This window comes from Octodon degus, unplaced genomic scaffold (assembly GCF_000260255.1).
Source record: "Octodon degus isolate 3935 unplaced genomic scaffold, OctDeg1.0 scaffold00005, whole genome shotgun sequence".
NCBI classification, from domain to species: Eukaryota; Metazoa; Chordata; class Mammalia; order Rodentia; family Octodontidae; genus Octodon; species Octodon degus.
In genome coordinates this window covers 20,086,368-20,114,312 of record NW_004524581.1, presented here as the reverse complement: position 1 = coordinate 20,114,312, position 27,945 = coordinate 20,086,368, and the positions used below count along the sequence as shown (strand labels likewise).

At 49.2% G+C, this 27,945-nt stretch overlaps 1 protein-coding gene across 2 annotated transcripts; it reads right to left on the bottom strand.

Annotated features, from left to right (window-relative positions):
- Adgrf1 (adhesion G protein-coupled receptor F1) lies at window positions 1-27,722 on the bottom strand. 2 transcript variants are annotated; one of them, XM_004624396.2, is made up of 15 exons: window positions 27,363-27,722; window positions 22,865-23,293; window positions 21,720-21,777; window positions 20,196-20,351; window positions 18,859-19,032; window positions 17,216-17,316; window positions 16,284-16,342; window positions 13,312-13,463; window positions 12,805-12,968; window positions 11,221-11,409; window positions 9,078-10,454; window positions 7,924-7,965; window positions 6,150-6,209; window positions 3,153-3,219; window positions 1-2,118 (listed from the first exon to the last, which is right to left on the bottom strand). In XM_004624396.2, the coding sequence occupies exons 2-15, from the start codon at window positions 23,135-23,137 to the stop codon at window positions 2,045-2,047; spliced, it is 2,946 nt and encodes a 981-aa protein (XP_004624453.2). In that variant the 5' UTR covers window positions 23,138-23,293; window positions 27,363-27,722; the 3' UTR covers window positions 1-2,044. The 2 variants fall into 2 exon arrangements, with proteins under 2 accessions (XP_004624453.2, XP_023574987.1); XM_023719219.1 differs by lacking the exon at window positions 6,150-6,209.
- Between the last annotated feature and the right edge of the window lie 223 nt (window positions 27,723-27,945).

The window sequence follows — 27,945 nt, the reverse complement described above, 5'->3', positions numbered from 1 at the left end:
TATTTTTTTGCCCAATTTTTATCGCCCAATTATTCAGTGGGCGATTTCCTCTTCCCCAGATATCCTCCAGGACTCCTAGGGGCCCGGACAAAGGGACGCCTTGATAAATTTAAATACTTGATAATAATGTGATAAAAAGTGACAAGCACTTCAATATGAAATGTTTCTTCTCCTCCAGCCGCGCCAGGCCTTCGGCTGATCACGCAGCCTCACTGACCCTCGCTCGCTCTCTCCCTTAGTTTTTCCACTTTGCCTCCCCAGCCTGGGCACTGACGGTCTCCACCTCCCCTCCACCACCCAGGAAGAGAGAGGGCTCCCCTCACCCGGTGTCAGGGGACATGACGCTGCATGGTAGCCACTCTGGCTCTCAGCACTGCCCCAGTCCTGGTCTCCCACCTGCAGGTCCTTCAGCTGTGCAGAAGCTTCCGTACCCAAGCTGGGCACTTATGACTCCATCCTTACTCCAAGCCTGGCATCAAGTCCGAACTCTGATGCTGGGTTCCTTCCCTTCTCTGGAGCACCTGTCACACAGGCCCAGCAGCCCCGTGTAGCCTCTCTTTCGCACATCTCACTATGGTTCACGGTAAGCCCTTAACCCTGACAAACACTGGTGAGCAGCCAATGAACCACACATCTAATCTCACAAATACTTCTTAGGTTGTAAACAACATTTGAAGCTGTTCTGGGGCTGAAGGTGTGGCCTAGGATTCACATCCTAACACAGAGCCCTGGCCTCAGTCCAGGCACAAATCAGACACCAGCAGCCTCGCGCACCCCCATGTGCTGTATCCTGTAGAAAGCAATCACGAAGTCCTTTCCCCACGCCGCCGGTGGGGCAGGCATCCCTCCTCCTGTCATCATAGAAGAGGGGTTGGAGGGGCTTGCAAAGCAGCTTTCTCCAAGCCTATCTTTCTCACCAAATTCTCTTCTGGTTCTTGGATATGTTTAGGGGGTGTGAAGCCATCTAAGTGGCCCTCGGCCTTTTTGCTTGAGCATCTCACTTGACACTTCATCTGTGTTGCTAGTTCATGCCTTGTGGCACTTTGAGCTCAAATTTCCTCTGCGTATGCCTGTTGACCCCAGTCCCATTCGTAGGCGTTCCCCATAGAACCTTTATTTGCCTATTATGAAGGCTTTCACGTCAGGAGCTAAAGGACGTGCTTAACACTCAGTAGCTTTCAAAACAGGAAGGTGACTCTGCAGCTTGGATCTTCCAGGCACTGTAGTGACTGCAGCTGACACTGAGGTGAGCTTGAGTGACAGAAAGATGGGAGGGGTGTGCTGCTTCTTTGTGGCCTCTCACCTGGTGCCCCTCATTCCAGCAAGCTAGTGTCCAAGTCCTGAAGCAATCCCAAGTCTCCTGCTGCCTGGGCCATCTTTGGTGTGCGACTTCACTTTTCTTCTCCTTGCCCCAAGTCCACCTGGACACTTGGTTTTCTGGGTTGGAGACCATGTGACAATGCACAGCACACTGTGAAATGCTCCGCTCCACATCGAGTCACATTATCGTCCATCCTCATAAATGGCTACAAAGCTATCGAAATGCAAGTTTTGATTTTATTTCAGATTAACTTTAAAGCTAAAGGATTGAACTCATGAAGAAAAAAAAATCATAAAATCCAACTGGAAAATTTGGAAGGGAAGTACATTTTTTCTAGGAAGTATGCAAGGAGAACATTTTGAAAAGAAAGGCATCAAAGGTTAACTGTGAAGTTGGCTTATTCCAATCCGTGATTAGACAGGTCATGTGAACAAGGTCATTTTGTGAAAGGGAAGCACATCTTGTCATGAGAAGAACAGACAGCTGAATTTCCAACAGAATTAATTCTTCTGCATCGAGGGAGCAGCTTCTTTGACTCAAGCACATGGAAATAAATCTGCTTTCCACTGAGTTCAGGATAAAAGAGGAAGAGATGAAGCTGCTATGAGCATGCTCTGGTCCTGGGTCAGAATACCTCATCTGACGCGAGGCATTAAATGTCAGGTTGCTCCGATCAGTGTGAATGTTGTTTACAATCCTAAAATCGGTGATTTTATGCTGGCCTTACTCATTTGATAGGAACTGAGGTAGCGTGACATCTCTAGAGGATCCTCCAGAGTGAGAAAGCGTGTACTTGCCTGGGAGGGAGAAAGAGGATAACAGTTCTTACCACTGTGTTGGAATCAAACGTGAGACCACCATGAAAAATCTTACCATCAGGGATAAATTTAGGAGATGGGAGGCCAAGAAGTACCATGTGGTGGGTGCAGAGGGCCAGCATTTACTGTTACCATAGCAACTGGTATGTACCAGGCATCACTCAACTGAGACGAAGTGCTACGGTTTTCAGATGTTGCCGGGAAGAGAGACAGAATAGATTTAGGATCACAGCTTGTTATCGCTGGAAGGAACCTTGGTGAAATCTTAGTGTTTCACTTTACTAACAAAACCCAAATGTCTAGAAGGGTAAAGAGATTTACAAAATGCTCTCAGGTTGGTAGGTGGCCGTGAACACAGGATCCCAGGGTTCTGGCTGAGCACGTTCCCCAAAGACATGAACTTGGTGTGGAATTTAAGCAGTTTGGATGGGATTGCCCATTTTCCAATCTTCATGATGATGTTACCATAATTCCGTGGGACTAGAGCTCTTACGTATGACTTCAGTTTAGCTGATAACGCAGTGCATCTCTGTCCCTTCCCACATTCTACCCTTCCCTCCAGGGGGACCGTGACTGTTGGCTGTGCCTAAATATTGGCTCCCCAGGAGCTGAACACCGTGAGCTTCAGTAACCTCCAATATAGGAACGTGGGAACGTGGGACCAGAGGTGGGAGGGACAGAGGTCTGTCTCTTTAGTAGCTATGGCTCCTGCCTCCTGCAGGGCACAGCGTGTGGTTCATGTCAATACCTCATCGGTAAGGGCTTGACTGGTATTGACCTAACCACGCTCCTCCACCTATACCTCGGCGATCCATGCCACCAAAGTCAGCCACATCCCCTAACACAGCTGAGATGAAACTACAGTGACACTAATCCCAAGAGCACAAGGTTCTGACAGTCTGCCTTGAGCACAGGCCAGGGGAACTCTGGACCCACAGAAGGCTGACATGGTCACACTTCTCACCTGGAATTTTGTAGGAATTAATTTTGTACTTGTTTTTATTATAACTCACCTTTGTTTTTCTGTGGGTAGAAGCACTTTAAGCGTTGAGGTCTGGCGGTTGCACTGGATGAATTTTGCTGCACAAAAGAAAAATCCCGTCATTTGACATGAATACTATTCTTTTGATGGCTGTCTGGGTTTCTTGACTTCTTGATGCCATTAATGAAATTTTATTCCATCTATGCACTGTGTAACTCTCTTTTCAAAAATCTAGGGTAGGGCCAGGGATGTGGCTCAGTGGTACAGCACCTGCCTGGCAAGATCAAGGTCCTGAGTTCAATTCCCAGCACCAAATAAAGGGGGGGGGTCTTTTCAAGAACCTAGGGTAGTCGCTCCTTTTTTTCTGCTCTGCATTAATCAATTTGAAATGCCTAAGAATTTGTGCTCCCATGTATTTTTATAATCTCTAACAAGAAACTAGAAAATGCTGTTAAGGGAGATATTATCCCCTTTTATGCCTGTGCTGACATTTCTTTGGTTCATATATCTGTTCCTAGAAAAACCCATGGAGATAATTATTCCCAATAAAAGTGGTCTCTGGTAGATTGTCCCTTTCTGTCTGTTAACACTCAAGTCTCTCTATGGACCATCCCTTAGTCATTAGTATAACTGAAGAAAACTGAATTATCAAACTGATATAACATGTTTATAACATGTATGGACTTATGGGGAAAGATTTTAAGAAGTATTTAGATGCTCCTATTCCATTCATGATTCCACTTGTCCTTAAGTTAGTCATCAATTTAGCCTCATATCGTGTGACTTCAGGTGTGCTAGACACTTTCAGGCACTGGGAATGCTGGAAGGAAAAATGTCCATTTCCTGCTGTGGTCCAGGTCATGAAGAAGCTAAATCAGGATGGAAGAAAAAATCTCTTATCACAAGTTATAGATAGACCAGTGAGAATGTACCAATTTTCACTGAGATATATATATGTGCCTACCTCATTTTGATACCAAAAAAAAAAAAAATGGAAAAGGTAAATAGTAAAAGGTCTGAAACTTTCCAAGCAAATAGATTTCCTCAAATTCAAGGCTCATGTAGTTATATAATCTTAAGGGACTCTCACGGGAGCCTTGCTTTTCAGACTGCGTCCTGCAGCTGTGGAGAAGTTAATCTGAGGGTGCAGAATGCCCAGGAGCTGTGCCTGCTCTGAGGAGAAGCAGCCTTCCCTGGCATGTACGGTCATCTGATTCTAAAATGTTGAGCCACAGGACCTAAGTTCCTTGTCAAAAGCAAGAGGCAGCTGTGTAAATTCAGTCTTTGGTCAGGCATGGGCACAGGAGCCATGCGAATATACAGAACTTTGGCAAACTCCGTTTTGTGGGTCCACACGGCTTTGTGGCTTAAAGGATAGTCTGTGCTGAGAACACAGCTGGCTTCCCTTTGGCCCGACGTCATCTGTTCGTGAATCTTTCAAGATCCCTACCTCATCGCCCCTTTGCTATTCCTCCGTGAGCTCTGAACCCATGCCCCCCCATCCGCGCAAGCTGCTCTGTCCGTATCAGCCTGTCGCTTTCCGTGGTGAGGGAGGGAAGCTAATCCTCATCTTCAGGACAGCCACTGAGTCTGCTCGCTGGAGTCCTCCCCTGTCTATTTCGTCCTTGTTTTCCCACGTCTCTAACCCAGGCCTCGGCTGACTCACCCCTGCCAAGAGACGGCCTTGCTCAGATCTGGGCCCTTTAAGTCTCACGTCACCCCTGGCCCTGCATCTGGTCCCCCTTCCTTCCTCCCTTCGCTGACAAGTGATCTCTTGACAGCAAGGTCGGTGCCCAGCTTTGCTCATCATCCATAAATTGGGGTCTTGCTTTTTCATTCAAGCTTCCTCAGATAGTTACAAGCTCTTCTTTTCCTATCCAAAATGGATATTTGTTTTAAAGCAAATGAGTCACTTAGCCAGATGACTAAATAGCATTTCTGTCACTCAACTTGAAAACCAAACTGGAAGGAAGCACACAAATGCAACTAGTAAAGCCCTCTCTGACCACTGCGCCTTGGGGGAAAAAGTCTACACCACCTTAGAGACAAGGAGAGGCACTGCCCAGGATTTTTGCTTCAGCTGTTATTTTGTTTTAGGGTGTTTTTCTCTTTTTGATTTTTCAAATGAGAAAAGCTTTTGACTTCCTGCTCTACAGGGTGGAGAGTATCCGGTCTTATTTTTATTTACTGAAGGCTTTTCTTTCCTGTCACTTCCTCCTTTTCATAAGAGTAGATAATGACATTAGCTTTGTATTTCCTGGTTCAAAGGATTTTAGTTCTTGAAGACATAAAATCTCAGAAGGTTAGAAGCTCAAAGAAGCTTCTAGTTCAACACTTAATTTTTATGACGAAGAAAATTGGAACTCAAAGAGATGAAGGAACTTTCCGAAGCCCACTCAGCCAACTGGGCATGAAGTCAGAACCCAGGGCACGTCTACTGGCACCGGGCCACCATCCCTCCCTTGCAGCAAGGCTGTCAGCTACGGTGCCGACCAGGAAGATTTCATAATGCAGAGGATGACTGGATCATGTTGTAAAGATCTCTAAGCACTCCGGTTTGGATGCAGTTAAGTTAGTTGGCGAGTTATCAAATACAGAAATCTCTGCTTTAGAACTTCTATCTCACTGGAGACCAAAGTCTGGAGCTCAACCTTGAAAACAGAAAACATACGTGCAAGCACTTTTGCCTTGAATTCCACTTTTGTGGCCAAGAATGAAACAGAAGTCTACTTCCATGCAAACTTGTCAGATTGTAGATTGTAGAGTTACTAAAGTGGAAGGATCTAAAGCAAGTGACAGTGGAAAGGCCTCACCTCACCCCAGCACCCCCACACCTCCACACCCGGCCTGCAGTCAGCTCCACCCTTCCACATTCACCCACTCAGGGCACTGACCGTGTGCTTCCCCACAGCAGGAATAGGACAGTGACAGAAACTTGAGGACCGTGCACAGAAACAGGCCAGATGCAAGACCTCACGCAGAAAAGTGTGGAGTTGGCTCTTCACGCACTGGAGAAGGCAATAATTACCTTCGATGTTTGCTTCCAAGAGCTCAACGGAGACAACTTTTTGATCAGAAGTTGCCGCAGCTGTAAGGACAATACGGAAATGCTAAAAGATCCACATGCATTGGCAAACATGCTGAGAAAAGCAGGGAAAGACAGCAGGCTGAAACTGGTATTTAATAGTACCATTTCCTAGAAGCACTCGATAGACCATAGGCATAGATAATTGATAAAAGATTGTTTTCTTACCCCTTTTAGCTATAAACAAAACTGAAATTGAACAGTAATAACTCAATCTATATAGATATTAGGAACTGGCAGTGATTACTAGATTAGATTTCATCTGAAATGAAGGATTCCTGAAGCATGTAAGTGACATAAACCAGGCAATTATTTACTGCAATCAGAACAGCAAATTGCTTCTGTAGAAATAGGATATGCAAGGGTGGGTGAGATAGCTCAGTGGACTAAGTGCCTGCTTTGGCAAGCACAAGGACCAGTGTTGGATTCCTGGTTCTGCTAGGCTGTGCCGTCCCCTCCTTCCCCAGGGTGAGATGAGCTGGGAACCAAGTCTGAGTGTGGTGGCACGCACCTATAGTCCCAGCACTGGGGAGACTGAAAACAGAAGGATGACTATGAGTCTGAGCTGCGTAGTGAAACCCTGCACCAAATACCTAAGTGAGAAAAAAAGAAAGAAAGAAAGAGGATACGCAGCAATTGTGCTAACTATAAAACATTCTTATCTCCGCATTGCAACAGCGACTCCACACACATGGCCTTTCTCCTTCTGCCTCTCGGTGGAGTTGCTCAAAGCTTGGCAGAAAATAATCAAACAACTCTCTTTTTAAATTTTTCCCTATTATATTCCCCTTACACTGAGAGTCCTTCAGTAGGACTTCCCACTTTATTTAATGTGAACTACAATTTAACATCTAGTATATAAAAGTCTAGAAGTAAAGAATAGATATACTCACAGCATGTTCTAAATACGTAGGTAAGCCAGGCACGGTAGTGCATGCCCTCAGTGCCAGCATTCTGGGAAGCTGAGGCCAGAGGATCGCAAGTTTAGGCCCCACCCGGGCAACTTAGCAAATGAGGGAGATACTATTTCAAAATAAAAAATTAAAAAGGAATTGGAATTGCAGCTCAGACTAAAGGCCCCAATTCCATCTCTAGCACCACACATAGACACAAATTTAAAAAAAAAAAAAAAAAAGACTGTGAAATCAAAAGGGAATTCACCCCTTAGGAAAGTTATTTTCTTCTTGAGTCCCCATCAAGCCATGATCTATTTATTTATTTTAAATTTTGTTGTTGATACAGGGTCTCACTATGCAGCTAGGAGGCACAGTGATCCTCCTGTCTCAGCCTCCCCAGCACTAGGATTACAGGCATGTGCCACCATGCCTGGCTGCAGTGGCCAGCACGGTGCATCCAGGGTTCCAGGGTGGGCACAGCATACAGTACCAGGGACTGAACTCGAGTCCTTGCGCTTGTAAGGCAAACACTTAGACTGCCGCGCTAATCTCTCCAGTCCTCAGACCATAATTTAAATTGGGAAATTTAACTGTAAAACAGTTTCCCTGTTTTTCTATAATGTTCACATTGAGTGTCAAGGTTGAACCTTTCTGGCTTTGTCAGCAAAGACACTGGGTTCCTCGGTCTTCTGACCATGACTTTGGAAAAAGGATAAAATTTTACTGCAAAAGTGCCTGTTGTCCAACCCTGACTAGATGATAAAGGTCTCAGGATGGAAAAAGAAAGATGGGGCTTATGGAGAGAGGCGCTTGTGACACACCTTGTTATCCAGGAGTATGCCGAAGCAGAAGATGAAAAACCCCTATAACAAGAAGAAACAAAGAGTTAATTGCATTTATAGTATTTTTTCTTTTTCCAGAAAAGAAAGTATTATTTTGGGCCTTTTCCTGCTGTGCCACCAGGCTCTGACCCTGCCTCCCGCTTGGTCCCGTGCAGACAGGAACGCAGCGTGGCCTCCAAGACTCGGGACTCAAAGGTTTTCATTCACAAAATGCCTAAGGAAGGAGTCCTTAAGAGGGTGACACTTCTAACGCACACTGAGCTCCCCACCGGGTCACCCAGGCCCTAACCTTGACAAGGTTCATGCAGCAGGCATTTAGTACATGTGCACCTCTAGTGGAGCGGGCGCTGGGCCCACCCTGTTGTGCGACAGGAACTGCCCTATTTCGGAACCCTGGCGAGGGCCACTTTCAGCCTTGAGCTCCATCTCCCTCCACAGAGCCTCACGTGGTGCCTGTTCTAAGGCTTCACCCCTCGCCCCACGGGTGCTCCCTGACCTGTGCCCAGGTCACAGTCCCTGAGCCATGACCCCCGTGATACACCACCTCCACATGCCCTGTGGTGCTGGAAGGTAGAGAAGCAGCCACTTTTAGGAGACTGGTGGGAGGGAGTGCCAGGCGTTGTGCTACCTGCTAAACTACCTAGCTGCATCTTCATCCTCTATACCATGTCATAGTAACATCAATTTTACCAGTTCACTGAAGATAGAAGTTGAGGGGTAGTGAGATTACGGTGTTTGCTGGTCACAAAGTTGACCGTCTGCAAAGCGCCTGAGAGGACACATACACAACCTAAGAGCCCAGACATCGGCATTGTCTCCCCAAGTCACTGGGCCAGGTGGCCCAAGGAGATGTCTGCTTCATAGAGGAGAGGAAGGCTTCTCCCGCACAGCACCACCCTCTCAGAACATGCGTGACAGCATGAATTAGGGCACTGCGTGCCAGGCTTTGCTGACCTCTGCAGGTCTCTGCCACCATGGCAGGGAGGACAGCCATAGACCACGTGGACGTAGTGGGCACCCATGTGTGCCAATAAAACCTGATTCACAAAGACAGGCCACCTGTGGCAGGTTGCCCGTCGATACTCATGCTACTGGAAGAATTTCCTTGCGACCTCGGTGTTCTCAGGTCTCACCTGGAACGCGTTGGACAAAGCGAAGAGGACATGCCAGGCCGGGTTCTGACTGTTCGCCATGGTTCCGATGCCAAAGCCCCAGGTGAGCCCCAGCAGAGGGGCCAGGACGAGGAGGCCCTTTGCCATACGGATGACGGTGGCCCTGTCATCCCGGGCCGCTCTCTCACCGACCGCCGGCCTCCAGAGCTTCGAGAGCACTAACAGTACCACCCCCAGGTTCACAGCCACGATGGTCAGCGCAGGGACAGCGAAGGCCAAGAGAGGTTTGCTCCCATCTGACCAGTTGAGCCAACACACGTCCTTCCGGCTGTAGCTGTTGCTAGGTTCTGTGACCGCAATGGTGACGATGGCTATGACAAGAGGGCACCCATAGCCCAGGCAAAACCCGATGGCCATCATCGCAGGAGTGGCCAGGTGGTGGAACACGAAGACGATTCGGTAGGACAGCAGGATGCCGAGCACCAGCATCCAGAAGAACAAGGACAGGTAGAAAAAGTGAGTGAAGAAGATGGCAGCTATGCAGACTCCAGAGGGGCCGGTGGCGGCGGGGTCCACGGTGGCAGCAACAATGAACCAGATGTCAGCCGTCAAGAGGGACAGGGCTATGTTCACTATGCAAACGTGGCGCGTGTGTGAGGTCTGGGTGCTGCTGAGCTGCTTCCAAAACAGAGCCTCGACCAGCAGGCAAAAGACGAGACTGGCCATGGAGACAGCCAGGCCCACGTAGGTGATCCACCTCGCCACAGGGATGACTGCAGCAGGCACAGAGGGCGACATCAGCATGGAGAAGGAGCTCAGATGAGTGCAGCGACACAGCACTGTGTGCGGAGTCTCGTTCACCAGGTGACAGCCAGCGCTGCTCCAGCGCAGGTCACTGAAATCCCAAAACACGCAGTAGGGCTGGCTCAGGTTTGTGTCGATCTTGGAGAAGCGCAGGAAGATCTCGTTGATGGAAGAGTTTTGGATGACAGTGGATAGCAAGGGCCCATTGACCCGAGCATGGTCACCTTGGATCTGGGGCAGGATTTGCCCGAAGGTCATGGAGGCCATACTGGTAATAGTTTCTGGAGCAGAGAACCAGAATTGGTCTGGCTTAATTAAAACGTGGCCTAAAATGGGCTGGCGGCTCTCTTCTTGAAATATCTCAACCTGGTAGCTGTAATTGTGTTTGCTTTGATTTCGGGTCCATGGAATCCCTTGCCAGTTAATAAATTTCCCAGAAAAATTCAGAGGCAGAGCAGAGGAAGGTACCAGCATGGTGATGTTTTCCAGCGTCTCTAGGAACTGGGAGCTGGCCTGCTTTTCCTCTTGCAATAAGATTGTCCAGTTTGTAACTGAAGACGAATCAAGGATGCGGTCAGCTATGCTGATAACATCCTGAAACACAAGGGTGGAAGTCAGGGTGTTTTCAGTAAAAGGTTCACCCCAGGTAGTAAATTACAAATGTAGCATTGCGGAATTTGTATTGCATAAGCCAACACTGTGAAATATTTAGACTTTCAAGTATGAGATGCATCCCTCCAAACTATCAGGAAGGTGCTAGAGGGAGCTGGCACACCCATCCCAAAGAGACACCTGGTGGGGGTGGCAGCTGTCCTAGGCTGGTAAGAAGACAGATCTCACATTTTTCTTTCTTTCTTTTTTTCTTTTTACTTGCATTACTAATAGTGACTATATATTATTAGTGTAGTATTTAAGTTAATTTTTAAATATCTAAACTAAACCTTAAACTCCCACTTGAGAGAAGAGAGGTTTTGGCCCAGTACTTAGAAAACTGAGGTAAAAGGATCATTGTGAGTTCAAAGCCAGCCTGGACTACTACGTGAGTTCAAGGTCAGCCTGAACTACATAGTGAGACTCTGTCTCAAAAATGAAAAGAAGATCTGCGGGGCCCAGGTTGCTAAGGTAGAGCTCATGGCTACTGAAGGGAACAATTGCAGAGAGCAAGCAGGGGTCAAAATGTTGGGGTGCAAGAGTTCAACCCTCCTCTCAGCTGCCCACACTACTGGCCCATGGTCCCTCACACCACGCAGAGATAGCAACAGCACCGATGGAGGACTGGCACAAGGCTTCTCTGTGTTTCCCAAGAATCCCACTATCGGGGCACCATTCACAGTGAGTGGCACAAGCCCCACAAACATACTTCCAGAGTTGAGCCTGACACCGTGAACCCCTTCTCCTGGGAGAGGGATGAAACCGTGCTCAGCAGCGACACCACGGACGCCAGGCTTCCCACTGTGGTGGACGGGCTCTGCTGCATGATGACCGAGAGGTTTCCCACCACGGATGACACGTCTGCCTCAGTGGCACTGCCCACGATCACACTGAAGTTCTGCAAACAGAGAGGTTTACGTTCCAGAAAACACAAAGCTGTGTTTCGTCAGCCTGGGATCAGACGTCCCAGCCAACATTTGCACAGCACAGTAGACTGAGGACAGATAAGTATTCCTGAGGACAGCTGTGGCCACGATCCCGCGTTTGCCTATCCAGCAGCATGCTGAATGCTCTTCCCCGAATCCTTGTTTCAATGCTTTTAGAATACTTGAGGGAGGGCAGTGCTATGATTACTGTCATTCATAGCTAAGGAAACTGAAACTGGAAAAGATTGGTTGGAAAACACTTTCAGGTAAAGAATCATCCTAATGCTACAGAAATGAGGAAGCACCTGTGGAGGCATGGGGACCTTCCAGAGAGTGCCCAGGGAACTGCCCTAGCACTGGTCCTGGGTTAGTGCCCCATGGCATACACGTGGAGGTTGTCTGCTGACTTGTGTCCACTCCTCCTGTGTCCTCCTCCTCCTGCACCCCAGCCCTGAGGGTGCTCAGCCCAGATCCCCACCCCACTGGCTCCTGGAGTCCTGCTGGGCGGCTGTTGCTGTTCTCTGCCACCCTCACACCCTGGGGTGAACAGGCTCCAACCCTGCCTGTGTTCAGAAGTGGGCTGAAGAAGGAGCAAGCAAGAACAGACCACAGCGGCCACCTGGTGCTATTCGCCTCCCCAGTCTACAGAGGAGGAGACTGAGGCGCAGAAAGGAAGAACCAAAAGCTCCACAGCTGTGGAGTAATCACTGGCTCCCCGGATCTCTACTGCAATAGCAAGGTCTCCGGAGGTGAGGTTCTGCTCCAGGCGCCGGCTGGCTCCAGCTTTGTCTGTGCTCTGGTGCTGGGGTTCTTCTTTTCTGTGACTCAAGTCCTGACATTCATTTCCTTCTCCTCATCTCTCTTGTCTAACCCTCAGACTTTGGTAAGAAAGCAAGAGTGGGGACCACAACGCAGCGTGGGGACCTGCGTGGCCATGCTTCCAGACTGATACCTTTGCTGGCAGAGGGCCCCTGGCTCCTGGCCCACTCACTTCCTCATCTACAGAGGGAGGCTGGTACATGGTGACCCTGGAGGCCCACTTCAGGTTTGCTGCTTTACGTAGTATCCTGCTGGCCAGTGCTGTCCCAGATCCTGATACTTGCAGATTTTTCCTTGCCCTCAACTCATGCACTCACCAAAATTTTTAACACCCAGGCCTCTGGGCTCAGAAGGGAGCTCAGCTGCTGTCACCCTGAGTGTCGCAGGCCTCAGCACTGCCTCGGTCCTCAGCAGCACCCCTTCCAGACAGAGACCTCACCCTGGATGCTGTCCGTCTTCCCAGCTGCCCTGCCACTCGTGCCCGCCCTCCCCAGCCCACTGGAGACCCACACAGGGCTGTGCAGCACCACACAGCAGAAATGCATCACCTGCAGCAGTTCCTGTAGCCGGGAGAGCACACAGGACTCCCGCACCACCTGCCACCCCGAGGACTGGCACTGCGCTGTGATGTTGCCAGTGTAGCCGCTGCTGCAGGGCTGGGTATACTCGCTGTCCTCAAACCCAAGCCCAAAGGCCACGCTGTAACACGAGACTGGAAAAGAATGGAAACAGGGAAAGGACCCAGGGGATCCCAGCTCCTCTGTAATGCTGTCGGAGGGGCCGGATGCCTTAGAAGTCACATGCGGTGAACAATTCCTGAGTTCACACTTAGAGACAGGATCTGCTGACTCCTCAGGTCAGAGAAGACTTGAAAACATCAGCTGACATTAACCTTTGTCGCGCTGGGGGAATCAGCGCCTGTGTGCGCCGGAGGTCGGTTTGAGAAGGCTCCTCTGCTGGAATCCCCTCCCTTCTCACCCTGAAGACTTGTGAGCAGCTGCAAGCAATGACCTAAAGGACTCCCAGCCCAAGCTGAAGACGGGGCCCAGCATTACCTTTCCTGGACACTGTGAAGGAGCCGGCTTGCAGGAGAAGCACGTTGCTGAGTGCAGCCTGGGCCGCAGCAGCCTCCCGCTGGAGGCCGGCCAGCAGCTCGGAAGTGTTGCTGGAGCCGATGACTTCAAAGCCCGCGATGATACTTCCAGCTCTGCAAGGAGGACACAGAAGGAAGAGGCATCCACCTTCCCACCCATGCAAGCACCCAGAGTCCAGTCTGCGTGTGCGTGGCATCCTGTCCCAAGGAACAAACCAGATTCAGGACCCATCTTCATGGGTCTTACTCTTCAGTGGAGGACACAGAAAAAAGAGCTGCCACCCAGGACATGTTTACAAATTGTACTAAGCATTGAGATAGATGGGTACGGTGGTTGGGTCAACAGGTAGAGGCAAAAGTGTGGTCAGGGAAGCTTCTCTGGGTGACAGTTCTTTGAAGCCAAGACCTGAATGGTGTGAAGAACTGGCCCAGTGGTGAAAAGAATATTGGTTTAACATTCCAGCACATGCAAAGGTCCTGGGGTGGCAGCGGGGGAGACGAGCCTGACTAGCTTAAAGACTGGCTTGCCTACCCCTCAATGAGTAGGAAAGAAAGAGGCAGGAGGCAACCCTGGAGAAGCAGCTAGGAGTCAGATCACAGATGGCCTTAGACTGAGCTTCCTTCATTGTTGACAGGCTTATTCTTCATGGAAAGGCAGCAGCAGGCTCCTGTTTATTCTCTAGGGTCATCAGTCTGGAAAGAAATTGAATGCAGGCAGACACGGAATTAGGAAGATGAGTCAGGAAGGAGCGGAGTGGCTGGAACGAGTTGGGCAGCAGCATGTGTGTGAGAAGCGACCAGACTTGAGATGCTTGTGAGGAAAGAGACATCAGAATTGCTCGTGAAGTAGATTGGGTGTGAGAGAAAAAAAAAGTCAAGAATGACATTGAGGGGGCCTGCCCCTTAGCTCAGTTCTTTAAGTGGGTGCTTCCACAAAGCAGTCAGGCTCAGGTTGCCATGGTTCGATCCCCACAACTCAAGCCAGCCAAACCTGCCCTGAAGGCATTCGGAGCAAAAAAAAAAAAAGAATGACATTGACACACCATGGAATATTACTGGGTAGTAAAAAAGGAAGGGGCCACACTCCTGTGAAAACCAAGGATCCAGCTCAAAGACATTGAGCTAAACTGAGAGGAGCCTGGGTACAAAGCACACACACTGGGCTGCTGCATTGGCAGGAATTCTAACCTACAGTTTGGTGCAGCCAGGCCAGCAGGGGGAGCCCAGCAGCTGAGCATGGAGGTTGGCTAGGAAGGAGCCAGTGTCCTGGAGTGATGGGAAGGTGCTGTTGGGTCAGGGAGGGCTGGTCCAGGCTCTGGGCAAAGCAGACCGCACCCTAAGGTTTGAGCACTGTGCTGCATGTAAATATAAAAAATAAAGCAAAAGATGACTGGGAGGTTGGAGGTGGTACATGGGAATAGCAATAGGAGGGGAGGAAGACAGAGGTTAGATGGACTAGGAGTGGGAGGACCCGGATAGCCATGCTGGAAGCCCAGTGAGGGGGTCACACTGGCATCCAAGCAGCCCCGTCTGGGGTTCAGAGAATGGCCATATTCAGGTAAAGATGGCAGTGGGGCACACAGAGCAAGAAAGATTCCACGTTGCCCATCAGATGAGCCCCATGACGTCATCACTATGTTACCCTCACCTCACAAGCAAAGGAAATGAGACCCAAAGAGAAGGTTCTGGAAATTTCCATCTACCAATTCACAGGTTAGAGCCCAGGTGCCAAGGCTCAATTTCTTGGTCCCCACTTGAACTACTGCTGACAACACCTGCGTGAATCCAGATACCTTTTGTGCTGGGAAGGTTACTGTGTACCCCTGAGGCCCTTCCATTTGTTCACAAAGTCCTTACCTGTTTATTATCCTACTTGATTTAATGAGGATCAGTGAGGTCTCACGGGGATTAGCAGTCCTATTAGACTGAGAAGTAAATTGGGACCATGAGAAATTAATACTTATTTTAAATCATATATGTAAAGAGGAAAACCTAATAAAATTGTCTTTCCAGCCTTCTGCCTACTTTGACCATGATTATGTGCACATACTATTGGAGACGGCTTTACAAGACATACATGATTGCATGTAAGTTGGAAACAGAAAACCCATGCCCTCAAAAAAAATATGAATATTAATTACAAAATTGTAATGTGATTGTCACTTTTGTCTAGTAGGTCTTATAACAAAGCCACTCAGGGAATCAATGACATAGACTGCCTCTATGAGAACAGCATTTTCCTAGTATTGAATTTTGAAGAAAAATACTCATGTGGAACTTTCTAGAATAAATGCGCGGGATGATGTAAAGGGTGAGCCCAGGACAAAACATTTACAGCAAATGCTATTGAAACTTTTCCATAACTGGTTTTGACTGAAAAATAATAGTAATGATCATCCTAATAATAATGAGTCAGGTTCTCTGACCTCTAAGCTACTTCCTCCATCAAGCCAACTATGAATACTGCAATCAGCGTACGCATGGTTAACTGACCAAGTAACTTCTGGAATTAAAACATAAACTGAAGGACAATTTACTAGAGCTCTCTTTATTGGCTGTAGATAATGACTACTATTTTGAACCTTGGTTCATGCATGCTATGTTCGTGAAAAGATAATTCGCCCAAGGGGCCCCTTCTAGCTTCCAGTTCTACAGGATCAAGTCCCTGTCGCTGTGACAGAAAAGAACGTTCTTCCATGTGTAAAGTTCTGGCTTTGCTACTCTCTGTCCACAGGTTTGAGAATATTCTTCGTTATCCAGGCTCCTAAACTCATCTCGATGAGAGTCCAGGCTTTCCTCTCTAAGGGATTAAATAATCCCACTACAAAGACTACACTACCCTGTTTTCTGCCATGGCCACCTACAAAAGCACTCAGCATTCATTTGAAGGGCACAATCCTGGAGGTGCCCTTTGAAGGCCATTGTGTCACTTACCGAAATTGGGTGACGTGAACTGACTCAAAACCTTGAATTCTTTTGAATACTTCTTTGAGCTTAGAAAGAAAACAAAAGACCATGTGATCATCTTTGTTCTCACACTTCAGAAAGACGTTTGAGAAAAGAACGGATGCAGACACTAAGCAAACCCACAACAGCAAACGGGCAAAGAAAAGAGATACTGCTGGAAGTAGTCGCATGACATACAAGTGCAGCTACAATGACAATTGAGAATGCACACACGCATGTGCGTACACACCTACAGAAAGTTTAGTTTTGAGCCTGCTAATAAAGGTTGAATGATAGCAGTTTTGTATAGAGGTTATATTTGCACTAAGTCATATAATAAATTAACCCCAATCTACTACCTTCATGTCCAAGCCAATCCATTAATTTTGACAGGTCCTAACCATACCCGGGCCACGCCCTGGCAGAGGCACTGATTGATCTAACACTCCCAAGACTTTATAATGAAGGCCAGGGTTTCGCTGGGTTTCTGTCTTCAGCCTCTAACTAATCTTCTTCATGGAACCCATCCAAAAGGCTGGCAATGGAATAGAGGCTCCAAAAGCTTTCTTTTGACAAATAAAAATCAGAAAACAAGCCAGAATCCTGAGTATCATAGTCAATATATGAACTGAGAAATCAGCTGACAGTCCTTCCTAGAAAATAGCCCAAGGAATGTTAGTTGTGGCAGAGAAAGTAACTTCTCTAGAATTTCCGGAGAATAAAAATAGCTAAGAGTCTACATCAACTATAATGCTGAATTGAAAACATCAGGGGCTGGGGAGATAGCTCAGTGGAATAAGTGCTTGCCTGGCAAGTGCAAGGTCCTGAGTTCGATCCCTGGTACCACCAAAAAAAAAAAAGAAAGAAAACATCAGAACTGTATAGCCAATGATTCCCTATGTAAGATATAAATTTCTTACTTGTTTTTCAATTGTAGATGCATATTTAGAGTATTTAGCAGAAGACGGATTCAAAAGGTCTTTTGTAAATGGTTCCTTAATCTTGAAAGTGCCCCAAACCTCTATGAGAGACAGAAAGAAGTGTTTAGATGTAATACCTTCCTAATGTGATTTTATTAGCAGTACAAAATTAACAAAGGGTAAGTCAGTGCCCATCTATTCAACAGTGGTATTTTAATTTTTTTCATAATAAATATTCATCTAGAGTAACACAGGAAGGACAGTCCAGCCAGAGTTTTCAACTACAGACTTACAACAGGAACGGATAGAGATGGTATCTGAGACAAGTTTTCAAGTACAGAACCACATGGCCACTCTATGTAGACACAAGGCAGTAACTACAAACATGTAGCTCATCCGGCATGGAGTGTAAGCATTCTCTACTAAAACTCTGCTTTAGAAAGCATGATTTGTTGACCTGCTCCCTGCTAGCACCGCTCTGCACAAGGAAGGATCCCAGGCATCTTTCTTCCAGGACCTGGTCAACTGTCACCCCTTCTGTAAGCCCCTCCCTGGTCCTCAGATGCAGCCTTTCTGCTTCTGCATGTCTACCATACTTCAGCCTCTACCTCCCTACAGTCTCTGCTGCCTAAACCTCTGTCTGTGTCAGTGTAGTCAAGACTTCTCCCCATAGTCCTGTGGGCAGCACCTGGTGAGCATCACCTCTGTCTGGTCCATCTTTATAGCACTTCAGGATGAACCAGGCAAGAACCATCTCTCTGAAGAAAGCCTTTCCTTTATATTTGTTGAAGCAATTACACTGTTTTCCTTCTTGTCTTACAGCCTGCCCTCCTTAGCGTGCCTGGGAGCTTACAGATGAGAACAATAGAAATGGTCCCTCACATCCTCCTAGAATTTAGCCCAGCACTGGCTGTAGAGACGGTGCTTGGTGAATATACGCTGCCATACCCTGGACTGCTGTGGTGGCAGAATCGGAGTCACGGACACCAGTAGGGTAGGCCATGCCAAGCTCCAGTCACACCTTCCTCAGCTCCACTAATACCCATGGCTTCAGAACCCCAGGGCTCCCCTCACAGGAGCTTTGCAAGGTTCCTCAAGGTCCGGCGTCCACGTCATTGGCCGACCTCAGGTTCCGAGCACACACTTAAGGCAGCAGTAGCTCCCTTGCACCCCCTGGTTTGTAAACTGGCATGTTAACATCCACCTGCATTGTCTTTACTTCTCAGGATGTACTAGTGCCATGTGTGGTCACTTCAGAGAGGCTCTCAGTGTAGCCAGAACATGACCCTCCCGTGCTCACACTCCAGCACTGACCCCAGCCACAAGCGAGGAGAGAGCAGGAAGAAAGGTGCTGCCAGGCCAAGCAGTCGCCGGCTTGGGCTCTGAGCCAGTCCCTCTAACCCTCAACTTAATGTCATATAATTGGAGAACTAGGCTGGGTGGCCCAAGAATTTGCAATGGCGCCTGCAGCCTTCCTCGCCTTTCTGGGTCTTCTGCACATGTGAAGAGTGTACTGGGCCTAAAGGGTGTGTGGTCACCGCCCTTGCAGACCCTAGCTTCTCTTGGGGGCCTGCAGGCCAGAGGAACCTTGTTGTAGCCTGGAGGGGGTGAGGACGCCCCAGCCAGAGGTCCTCCCTGCTTACTTGCTCTCTCGCAGAAGTTGACACTTTGGCTGAAGTTGGTGAGATGACAGTCGCAGCTTGTGGGGGACCCGGTCACATTCAGGTGGCAGTGCTGGGGATCGAGACAGGTGAAGGGGAACCAGCTGTAGGTGTCCTCACAGGCACAGTGCAGGCCCCCGTTGTGGCTGTGACAATCTGTACAGAGACAGGACCTGCTCTCAGGAGCCCGGTCCCAAGCCAACCCGCGTGACTCAGTCCTCGGCACTGACTCAAACCTGAACCACGTATTTCTCACCAGGAGCCAGCAGGATGCAACAGGACACAAAACTAAACACCGGGCCTAGCACCCAGGAGGGACATATGTCCCCAGGATGACCTTGCAACCAGAGAGAGGAGCCGAGGATCTTCTCAACACTAGAGGCAAAAGACATTGGCCACCACCTTGTTGGAGTCCCCTCCATCCACCCTCCAAGGTTGGCCCTAAAAGCAAAATGGCGAAGACAGAGAAGCCTTTCAGGGCTTCTGGCATGATAGGAAGTTCCACCACTGTGTGCTGTCTGGTTCTTCTTTGGTATTGGGCCTAAAATTCCCACTGAAATCATTGCTTTTTAAGGGACAATGCAACAGGACAACAGATGTCTATGAAAATGCCTGTGGCCATGAGCACCGTGCAGTTCCCCAGTGTCATCACGCCTCAGATGCCCTGGAATTGGGGAATTGGGCCAGTCTGCCAGGGCCATACATTTGTCTTTCTGTCAAACTCCCAGCTCCCCCTCCGTGGCCCCAGCATCGCTGTGTGGACAGGTCTTTGCACTGCTCTAAATTCCACCCCCGTGGTGGCCGGTGCCCTTGGCCTGTCACTTCCTGCTGCTCCCCTGGCCCACAACAAGACTGTGTAGCAGCTCCCCAGACCTGGAGCCATTTCCAGCTGCTGCACTGCAAGCAGAACTAGGGCCATCAGAGCGCAGCAGCCCGTGTGAACCCTGACAGGGATCTACTTCCTGTGACCCAGCATGTGGCATTTGGCACAGGGTCTGGTCATCAGTCTAGGACACGGTGACAATCACAGACTCAGCCTCTCTGCTTTCGGCAATGGACAAGCAGCATGAAGAGGAAATGAAACCTTTTCTTCTTTTGCAGCACTGGGATGGGATGCAGGGCCTCTTGTACCCTGCCCAGGAGATCACCATAGAGCTGTACCCGGCCTTTACCCTTGGAGGCCCCAGCATACGATGGGGGTGATGCTTCGTACTCCCTAAGCACCTTAACAAGCACCTTCCCCAGCACCCTTGTCCCCACGCCCTAAGCACCCTAATGAGCACACTCCTCGCCAGCACACTGGCCAGGCGCTGACTCACACGTGGTGGCCTTCACCCCCAGGATCCTCGAGGGCCCCGGGAAGCAGCCTGATGGGGGCCCCCTTGGGAGCTGCAGCAGGGTCCTCCGCAGGAGCTCCTTCTCTCGGGAATTTCTGTAGGGCACCTGCAGTAGCACCTCGAATTCCCGGGCTGGGCCTGGAGGGAGAAGGGTAGTCAGCTGCCCCCTCTGTCATGGGAAAGATGCTGAGAGGGTTTCTGAGTAGCCGTGGTTGTGCTGGGGGTCACGACTCTCTATGCTGCTTGTTACAGACTTGTGGACTCTTCTATGCTCTGTGACGCCAACAGCCACCTGTGCAGGGTCACAGTAGGCAGGGCCACCTGCCCAAGCACATGCCCAAGCTCCCACCTCCCTGGCCAGGGCTTGGTGTTCTCTTCCAGTCCCGATGGAGGGAGGTGACCCAGGAAACCCTTCCGCTCTCCCCTCCAGGAGCAGCTCTAATGCAAACCCCAATTCACACCATGCAAGAAGCCTTTCTCCTCCTGTAAAAGAACCTTCCAGTAATTAGCTAAGATTTAAGAATTTCCATGAAACACAAAAACAGAGCTACACTATGCCTTGAGTCTCTGTGACACTAAGCTCCAGCTGATGGGTGCTGAAAAATAACTTTCTTTTCTCTCGTCAAACTCCCTGAGAGGAAGGATTCCGAGAACCTATACTTCTAGGTTCTGGCGTTCTCACTCTGCCTTCAGAAACAAGCAAATTCCTACCCGTGAGCCTTTGCAAGCACTGGCTCTGGAGCCAGACTGACTGGGTTTGAGTCCTGTCTACAGCTCCTAGCTGAATGCCTCTGTTTCACTAACTCTGTTTTTACAATACACTTTAATTTTTTAAAAAATCTTATTTGGTACAGGGTCTCACTATGCAGCTTGGACTCATAGTGATCCTCCTGTCTCAGTCTCCCCAGACCTGAGATTATAGGTGTGTGCCACCACGTCTGGTTTTGGGGCTGGCACAGCACACCCAGGGTGCTTGGACCACCCAGCTATTTCCCAAGCCCCACTTTATATACTTTTATCGTCACTCTTGCTGTCAGGGTAAAGGTACGCATGACCTTCCAAGCTGCAATGTTGACTTCATTTTCTCAGAGCACAGTAGCTTGCCATGGGGAAGGGTGACAGTAGCACACTGTGGAGGGCAAACACTGCATGGAAGAAAGACATCGTGGACTGACGCTGCGACCTACCAGCCATCAGTGTGCACCACAGATTTTTGGAGGAAATACATTCAGCTCCTGAAACACGCACAACACAGGGTGTTCCCAGACCCATTGGTGACCTCTTAGAATGAATGCTGGGGAGGAAAGAAAGGAAGTCTATGGGCTCCACACAGCGGGTTTGCTGCGAGGCGGGATTGCATGGTCTACCTCTCAGGAGCACCTCACTCTCAGGAATCACTGCTGTTCTCATGTTACCACTCGGGGTGTTTCAAAATGAACACAAAGAGGCACCGTGGAGCTAGAGCCACACGGTCCAGGCACCAAGGTCCAAGAAGTGGGGTCTCACCTGGCGGCCTTGGCTTATCCACCCTGAGGTCTCCTTTGGTTATGAAGTCATCGTGTCTCTGTGAGAAAAGATGCTGCTATGAGGCTTGAGAAAGCACCATTTCATAGACGTTTAGGTTTCCCAGGTGAACGGAAGGTACAGGTCTGAAATCCAAGCCCAGGCTGCTTGAGGGGTCTGCAAAGTCTGCTCTGAAGTGCAATGAAGCAGAGGCCCTGAGGAGGTGAGGAAGCAGCCTGCCCTGGAGGGGACCACCATGGCCCAAGGGCAGGGCTCTGACGGGTGGTTGTCAGCACAGCAAGGATTCCAGGGCAGCGGAGAGGCAGGGGTAGGGGAGAGCAGGGGTGACAGCCTCAAGGGAGGAGTGATGTGGCTTCTCTTTGCATCTGAGTGAAACAGAGAAAAACGCTCCCTGATGTGCTTTTTAGTGACCTCAATCCTGAAACCACACTGAAAATAAATAAAACAAAAGCAAGGACAGCCTGTCAGGGATTGCAGAGGTCCACAGTGCAGACGTGGGTCTGGGGTCAGGGCTAGGGTTAGGGCTGCTGGGAAGGCTTGGCATCTGGATGCCTTTAGAGGTAAAGCAACCAAAGAAATGGTTCAGACACAGCATGAGAAGAATCAACACAACCCTTCTTTTCTTTTTCTTTCTTTCCTCCTAAGCAGCTGGAGGGATGCAAGTGTCACTCACTAAGATAGGACATGGGGAGGAGGCCTGGGTGTGAAAACACCTGGCTGGTTCTGGTCACACAAAGTTGAGGACCTACTGGGCGCCCATTGTAAAATAAAGCAGATGGGGAGTTGAGGGCTGAGACAGGGACACCATTGTCTAGAAAAATCAAGAGCGTGGCTCTGGGTGAAAGCCAACAGAGAGCAGGAGGACCTCAGGGCTACTTGTGCCAGCCCCCAAGCTTGCTGCACCTGCACAGAGAACAGACTGCATTAGGCCAGGGCTCTGATGCCTCCACTCAGCCTTCTGAACACAAAGAGAAGGGCGGGTTTATTTAGGTGCCCAGGGAGGCTGATGACCATGAGAAAAGCCCTCAGGCGAGCTCATCCGGAGCTCCTAAGCTCCACAGTTCCCATGGCCTTGAGAGGGATGGGTTCTAAACAGGCCAGCAGAAGAGAGACCTTGGCCAACTCACCCTCAGGAAGCTCATGTGACCCTCAGCAACAGTGACAGAGAAGCAGATGAGACACAGCATCATGACCCTCATTCTCAGCAGAGACGATGGGCAGCTGGGTGCAGGGCTGGGCAGGGACCCCACGGGAGGTGGAGGCTCTGGAGCAGTAAGGGGGCGATCACAGGCATGGTGATCTCTCTGCCTGGAAGCTGTGACACCACGTCTTCTGCTGCCTCTTTGGACTGATACATTCCCATCTTCACCAAATTGCTGTAGCTCTCTCTGCTGGGCCATCAAATTTGACAACACAGAGCCTCTTTGAAGATCACTTCCAGGTGTGGAGATGCCCCCCTGTGATCCCAGCACTCAAGAGCCTGAGACAGGATCTCTGTGAGTTTGAAGCCAACCTGGGCTACGTAGCAAGTCCAAAGGCAGCTTGACAGCAAGCCCCTGTATCAGAAAAACCAAAAATGAAAAAGAAGGTAAAAATATAATGACAACACAATCACAATTTGCTTAGCGTGGCAACTGGATGTGGGTAACATCAGCCTTTTATGTTTCACTGAACTTTCCTTTCATCTTGGGAAATATAAACATTAAAATAACCAGGAGCCCTTAGAAGATCAATTTTAGGTGTTTAAACATAAAACAATAGGAAACTGAAACAGCAAATTTCCATCTTTAGAGCTGATACAATTAGCAGCAAATCATCTTTAAGCTCACAGTTACTCCATACCCTGTGCATCAAACTCAGAAGCCAGATGCAGCTGTAACATCTGTCTTTCTCCCCAGGTGACTTGGTCCAAGAGGAATGATGGTCAGTCAGAATGATCCTGTCCAACAAACTGCCACTCGACACCGATAGTTCTCTAAGTGTTGGGAGCCACAAGAAGCTAAGAAATTGATCAAATGTGTATAGGCAGGACTGGCCTCTACCTAAAGCAAACAAGCTGCCTCTGTCTTGAGAAATGCATCCTGTCTGGTTCAGGCCAGCTATTAGTCGCTAGGCAACCTTGTGTCATGTGTTACAAACTTTGCAAAAGTACAAATAAAACCTGTGTCCCAAATTTTCTGATCAAGGAGATTATGGGGCCACAGAGCAATGTGATTGATGGTGTAGAGTGTGCCTAAGGAGAGTCACTTGGAGAGAAAATATTCTCTCAGGCTTTCACAGAGAGCAAGTTGGTCAAGCAATGGCTATGACTCATCCACAAGGCTGACACTGACAAAGGATCTACAAACTGCGGTACAGGGCTACGGGATAAATCCTGAGGGGATTTAGCTGACTTTGTCAGATACAAAAGTTACATTTCTTCTTATATAGGTCTTGCTTTATCTTTTTCTTAACCATCCAGCAGAAAAGTATAAAAATGAGGTATAAAAAGTAAAGCCATATTAATATGCTGAGCTGTGAAATGCTCAAGTCAACAACTTCTGACACTGCCAATCATACAAACAACACACTACTATTATGGACTGCTGGACTATATTGGATTATTTTGCTGAATTCACACACCTACAATGTTTAAATGGCAATGGAATACCCATCTCTGACAAAACTAAGCAAAAGGGATATCAAGGAAGGACCATTTTGTATCTGTATACACACAATAGTTAGGGTAGACATATAGCTACTTTCCCTTAATTCAATGAGAAGAAAGATTCGTACTAATATTATTTGGACTGGATGTCATGTCTGCATCTTGTACTGTGAATAACCACTACAAAGATAACAGTATGCAATGTATTAATTATAGAAATTGTCCTATTAATCAGTTTTGAAACTGTCTCACTGCTGTTTCTCAATAAAACTAATTTTAAAAAGTATAAATAAAGGTTCCTTTTGTTGTGCATTGAGTTACTCTCGCCCATCAGGTGGACCAGCGACCACCTAGCCCAGCTTTTGTCTTCTCATCTATCTTTCTCATTCCTGCCATCATGTCTTCCCAGGTAGAACTGTTTACAGTAAGACCAACGGATTCCTCACCTAAGTGTAGTTAAAATTAAATTTCAGAGTCAGTTTCCCCAATGCACTAACCGTGTTTCCACTACTCAGGAGCCACAGGGGCTGTGGGGATGGCCACACTGTGTGTAGGATGACAAAACACTCCCATCATCGCTTAAACCACCCTGGTCAGCACTGACAGAGTGGGAGAGACTATTTCCCTGAAGTCTTTCAACATTTCATCTACACGGCTGCAGGAAACGGTTATGAAAATAGGATCCTCAAGGCCAATACTCCTCTTGGGTCAGCAGCACTGAGTACTGAGTGACCCGGTCCCTCCAGCCCTCACCTGGCTTCCTGGTGGACTCCGAGCTTCAGGCAGACTCTGCCATCCCCACCCACACTGTGTGCTCGTTCCAAGGATGGAACAGGGTAAGGGCAGGTGACAGCTACAGTCAGTGGAGACCTGACCAGAGATGTATAAAGAAAGAGCAAGATGATTCAATTTTTCTTGGTATGTTTGTTATGCATAATATTTATTCAGAGAAATTATATGTATATAATACCTGGATCATTTTTTGATCTTCTTTTCCACCCTCCCCTATGCCTACTTTCCCCTTCTCAGGAAAAGGAAGAATGCATGTTTCAAACCCATCAGTGACCTAAGCGTCCAGACACAGTCAGGCCTGCGGAGGGACCCACAGGACAGGTTCTGGGCTTCACCACAGTCAGTAGCGATGTGATGGCATCTCTCCTGGGGTGAGCGGACACAGCTTCCATCAACGCTGTGCTGACAAATTTTCAACATTGCAAATGTATCCAAAACTGCTAATTTTTTAAAGTAGTCTTTACATATGTTTCGTATTCTTCACACAATTTCCTAACAGGTAAAAGCAAGCTGTTCAATCAAATCCCCCCACAGAAACAAAACCAGCTGCCTGGCCGCCGCCTGCACTGAGCATCACATTGCCCCACTGAAGACACCTTCAGGGCTCTGGGGTGGGTGCAGGTGAAAGTGTGACCTCACTGTGGGGGACTCATGGATGCCACACCCGCATCTCCTGCCTTTTGAGTTCTGACAGAGGTGGCCAGTCACCCCTGGTTCTACCACTTCCCCACTCTACCTGCTTCTCATTTTGACAGACTGAGAACAGAAATGCTATCTTAGTGCTTTAATTATTTTTTTAAGATGCTGACCAGTCATTTGTTTCTGTTTTTGCCGCTTCTGCCTTGATCACTTAAATCAATGTTCTAAGCTTCTTGGAAGCACTCATCTTTTTCTGAAGAGTAGATTCCTCAGAGCCCTTTCACAGCCCAGGCTGAAGTCTGGACCACATGCCCTTCCTTTTGGTGATGGCTGAGATGGTTTTTCTTTGAACGGGAAGAAAGAATTTGTGGGCTGTGCTTTATCTGTCTGCATGCTTTCTGTCTGTCATGGCCAGCCTGTAGCTTGGTGGACTCACCAGGATATCAAAGGACCAGGACATCATGGGGACCGGGATACCATGGGGACCGGGACACCATGGGGATGAGCACATCCAGAGACCAAGACACCAGGGGACCAGGGGACCAGGACACCATGGGGACCAGGACACCATGGGGACCTGGACACCATGGGAGCCAGGATACCACAGGGACCAGGACATTGTGGCAACCAGGATGCCATGGGAACCTGGACACCATGGGGACCAGGACATTGTGGGGACCAGGACACCAGAGGACCTGGACACTATGGGGACCAGGACATCAGGGGACCAAGACACCATGGGGACCAGAACACCATGTGGACCAGAATGCCATGTAGACCAGACACTGTGGGGACCAGGGCACTGTGGGGACTAGAACATCAGGGGACTAGGATACCAGGTGACCAGGAAGCCACAGGGACCAGGACATGCAGGGCGTAGGACACTACAGGGATAGGACACGGCAGGGACATGTGTGCCTCTCCCCTTCTCTACGCTCCTCCAGTGATCCTTTTACCCAGTCTCTGAGTGAGAGGTTACAGCACATATCAGGTTTACATAAGCAGATTGTTTTAAGAAGAAAGAAAAAGGGGAAAGAAAACCCATGACACTGGGAGCCTGTGCCTCAGCCAACGTGGTGAGGAGCTGGGATGCGGCCCTGAGGGTCGGCGTGTGGGTTTTCTGCAGGCTGGGGAGGGGTTAAACTGGAAACCTGGGGGCTCACACCAGTGCTTGCAGAGCCAAACCCAGCTCACCCTGAAGAGAAAATAAGCACTAATTTGTGGTTATCACAGAGCTGGTGGCTTTGGTGGAGGCCTATAAAGTGTCCTCATCACCCTCCCCTGCCCTGGCCACAGGAGACCCACAACCTGGGTCCTCCCTGAGAAGGGCATGGGCTTTGGGGGTCGGAAAGCTGGGTTCTGAGCCCTGGCAGAGCCTCCAGGTCACGCACTCTCTTCTGCTCCTCACTATCCCAGCTTCATCCCTGTGCGCAACCTTCCTTAGGAAGTAAGATATTGAATCAGAGTTCAGGGTCTGAGGGACCAGCCAGCAGCAGTTGGCCACAGCACCCTGCACTCCAAGGAGTCACACCTCGGCTGGGGCTTACCTCCACACTCCTCTCCACACGCTGTGGCCCTCTGCGTAGTGCCCTTCCAAGGTGCGCTGGTGGCTGGAACACAGCTTGCTCTGTTTGCACGCAGGGGTCTGTGGTGTCGGGGCAGCCGCACCACACACTGAGTCACCGTGCCTGGGCACAGCTTGCTGCCTTGGCACCCAGAGCAGGCCAGGCGTTTGCCTCTTGGAAGGAAGCCTTTTCCTACAGCTCTCCTTCCCCTGAGGGCTGGGGAGAGGAAGGCGCCATGAGCAGGGCTGGAGGGTCCTCCCAGCAGTAACGGACGTGTGTCTGAAATCTTGAGAGAGGAACCGCTTGTGGGGAGCGTGGAGGGGCACCCTGCCTGGCACAGCTGCTGGGCAAAGCTCTGCGGTCCTGCCCTGGACACCGTCACACCTGTTAAGAGCCCAGGAATGCAGCCTTCCTGCAGGAGGGGAGCCAGGAGGGGAGGAGAGTGGTGGGGGCAGGGGTGACCTTTTCTCAACTTGCTCCACCTCCTCCAGGCTGAAGAATCCCCCTAAAATTCTCCTGGATAAGGTACCACAGAGGCGGGTGGAAAGTGGGGCCCTGGCCAGGA